Genomic DNA, 2,864 nt, shown 5'->3' on the forward strand with positions numbered 1-2,864 from the left:
AATTGTTGGCACTTTACGGGGAATGATCTATGAAAATTAGTTGATGACTTTGTCAAGTACAAGAAGTTTGAGAGATACCTCAATAACACGACCATAGCTCTTTTCCCAAAAAACAAGCCTATACCTCATCCAATGATTACTGGCCAATCTCATTATGCAACACAATATATAAACCGATTGCCAAGGTCCTTGCAAATAGACTAAAGAAGGTCTTGCATAAGATAGTATTGAAAGAGCAATATGGATTTGTTCTAGGAGAGATATTGCAGATTCTATTATCTTGATTAATGAGGTTGTTCACTCGATGAAATCAGAAAAGATCAAAGGTGTGATGATTAAATTGGATGTTTCAAAGGCATATGATAGAGTTGCTTGGCGATTCTTATTAAGGTTCATGGAAAAATTTGGCTTTTGTCAAGGGTGGACTGAAATGATTAAATTTTGCATATCAACTGCTTGTTTCTTAATCTCTGCAAATGGTTCGTTATTTGGCTTCTTTAATGGAACAAATGGGTTGCGCCAAGGTGATCCGCTTTCTTCATCTTTGTTTGTCATCATGGCTGAGGCTCTTGGAAGGGCAATCAAGGCTAGCAGAAGCAGGGGTCTCTGGAGTGGAATTAATGTTACCAATGAAGTCATCACCCACGCTCAATTCGTTGATGACACTACTCTATTTGACATGGCCAGTGTCACTGAGGCTGAGCAGATCAAGCACACAATATGTGAATATGAGAGGTTGTCTGGGCAAGTGATGAATATGGAGAAGTCCACTATTTATTTCTTCAATACCAAACCATGTTTGCAGAGGAGAATGGCAAGAATATTGGGAACATGTATCGGTGCTCTTCCAACTAAGAATTTGGAGGCTCCCACCATTGATGGTGTATACAGATCTCGAAATTAGGAGGAGATTATGGATAAATGCAGGAGTAAAGAAGCCTCGTGGAAAAATTGGTGGCTTACTTTGGCAAGGAGAATTCACCATGTCGTGTCTTCGGACCACTCACAAAGTTAAAAAAGACTTGGAAGGTATATTCAAATATTTTTTTATGGGAAGGCTCAAAGGTAGATAATAAAATACCATTAATTTGGTGGGATAAGGCATGCAAGCATACGACTATGGGTGGTGTTGGTCTAAGGAAAATTAGTTGACAGAACTTAGCCCTCGGCGCAAAGATGACTTGGAAGATGTATAGACATCTTGAACGATTGTGGTGCAAAAAATTTCAAAAGAAGTATTTGGATACAGACAACCTGAATCGGATCATCGCCATGGAGAATTCCAGCGGGGGTTCTGTTGTATGGAGGTTCTTGTGGGATGCCAAGAAATCAATTACCAATCATCTAACCTGGCGTATCAACAACGACAAACTAGTAGATTTCTAGGTAGAATCCTAGAACAGTTATGATGAATTGGAAAATATGGATGTCATATTGCCATATAAGGAGGGATTGATTAGTAGAATTGGATGCAAAGTTGCAGATTTGTGGTCAAAGCTAACTCATGGGATGCAAAGCTGAAATGGATCAACCTTTCTGATTATGGTCTGCCACTAGACTTATGGAACAATTTAAAAGATGAGCTAGACAAAATGAGAATCGTTCTAACAAATATGGAGAACGAAATTATTTGGTGTGGTGCCAAATCTGGGGAATATTCAGCTAAGATGGGATACCTAATCCATATGAAAATTGAGGAGAATGGTTCTGGGGCGGACAAGTTATGTTGGGATCCTAGTATTTTGCCAAAAACTGGAGCATTCTTGTGGGTGGCACTCCACAAACAATGCTTGATCAGTGATAGGCTTAATTCAATTGGTATCACGGGCCCATCCAGATGTGTTCTCTGCAAAAGAGATTCTAAGATAGCTGATCATTTATTCATGAATTGTGAGTATGTTTCCAGTTGCTGGGATTGGTTTTTAAATGAATTTTCTTGGTTTGGGCCCATACATGATTGCCTCTTGAAATTTCTAATTAGTTGGCCATAAACATAAAAATTCATTATGGGTATTGATCTGGATATTGGCTCCTACACAACTCATCTGGAATGTTTGGAAGGAAAGAAACAAGTGTATCTTAAAAAACTCAGAGATGTCTGTGGACTTGCTCTTAAAAAGAATCAAATATGAAGTCACTGAGTTGGTAAATACAAATGTGAAATGTAAGAGGAAAACCAAATTCACATTGGGGGACAAACTAATCCAACGAAAATGGACAGAGCTCAGAAGACCTAGTATTTCGGCTGAGAAGTCAAAACGACAATCTGCAAGATGAGACCGTCCAATCTCAAGGAGATGGAAACTTAATTTCGATGGCACATCTAAAGGGAATCTAGGGGTTGCAGGTGTGGCTTGTATGCGAATATGCATTGGTGGTGTATCTAAAAACATCGGGTGCATTACTGATAATGAAGCCAAATTCAAAGCTTTGATAACCAGGTTAGAACTATGCAAGGACATAGAGGCAAAACAGATTGATACCAAAGGCGACTCACAAATCGTCACTCTAGCAGTGATTAGAGGCAACACCCCTAATTAGAGACTGGGAAGGTGACTAGAGTTGGCCAAAGAATTATTAGATGGGTTTGAGGATTATATTATTAAGCACGTATATTGTGATGCAAATAAAACAATAGACATATTGGCAAACTACAATATAGAACAAAGCAGCAAAATATTTAGAAGCAACAATTCCAAAGATTGGCCCTCGTTGACCAAAGTGTGCTCATCTATACGCCATGCACCTTATCATGGATTTCTACGCTATAAAAGATTTTATTTTGTCTCTCAACAGTCACATGATATCCAAAAAGGACTTCACATGGTCAGTTTTGAGATGCCATATCTATTGGAAGGACTCAA

At 38.7% G+C, this 2,864-nt stretch overlaps 1 protein-coding gene across 1 annotated transcript; it reads left to right on the top strand.

Moving 5' to 3' along the window:
- Positions 1-304: 304 nt before the first annotated feature.
- Positions 305-904, top strand: LOC131874294 (uncharacterized mitochondrial protein AtMg01250-like). The gene has a single exon (XM_059217593.1). The coding sequence runs from the start codon at positions 305-307 to the stop codon at positions 902-904; it is 600 nt and encodes a 199-aa protein (XP_059073576.1).
- The last annotated feature ends 1,960 nt before the right edge of the window (positions 905-2,864 follow it).

The sequence above is a fragment of the Cryptomeria japonica genome, chromosome 3, assembly GCF_030272615.1.
Source record: "Cryptomeria japonica chromosome 3, Sugi_1.0, whole genome shotgun sequence".
In the NCBI taxonomy this organism is placed as follows: Eukaryota; Viridiplantae; Streptophyta; class Pinopsida; order Cupressales; family Cupressaceae; genus Cryptomeria; species Cryptomeria japonica.

Bases quoted from the DNA above. Each gene is read 5' to 3' on its own strand.
- LOC131874294 (XM_059217593.1), top strand. From the start codon at position 305: ATGAAATCAGAAAAGATCAAAGGTGTGATGATTAAATTGGATGTTTCA.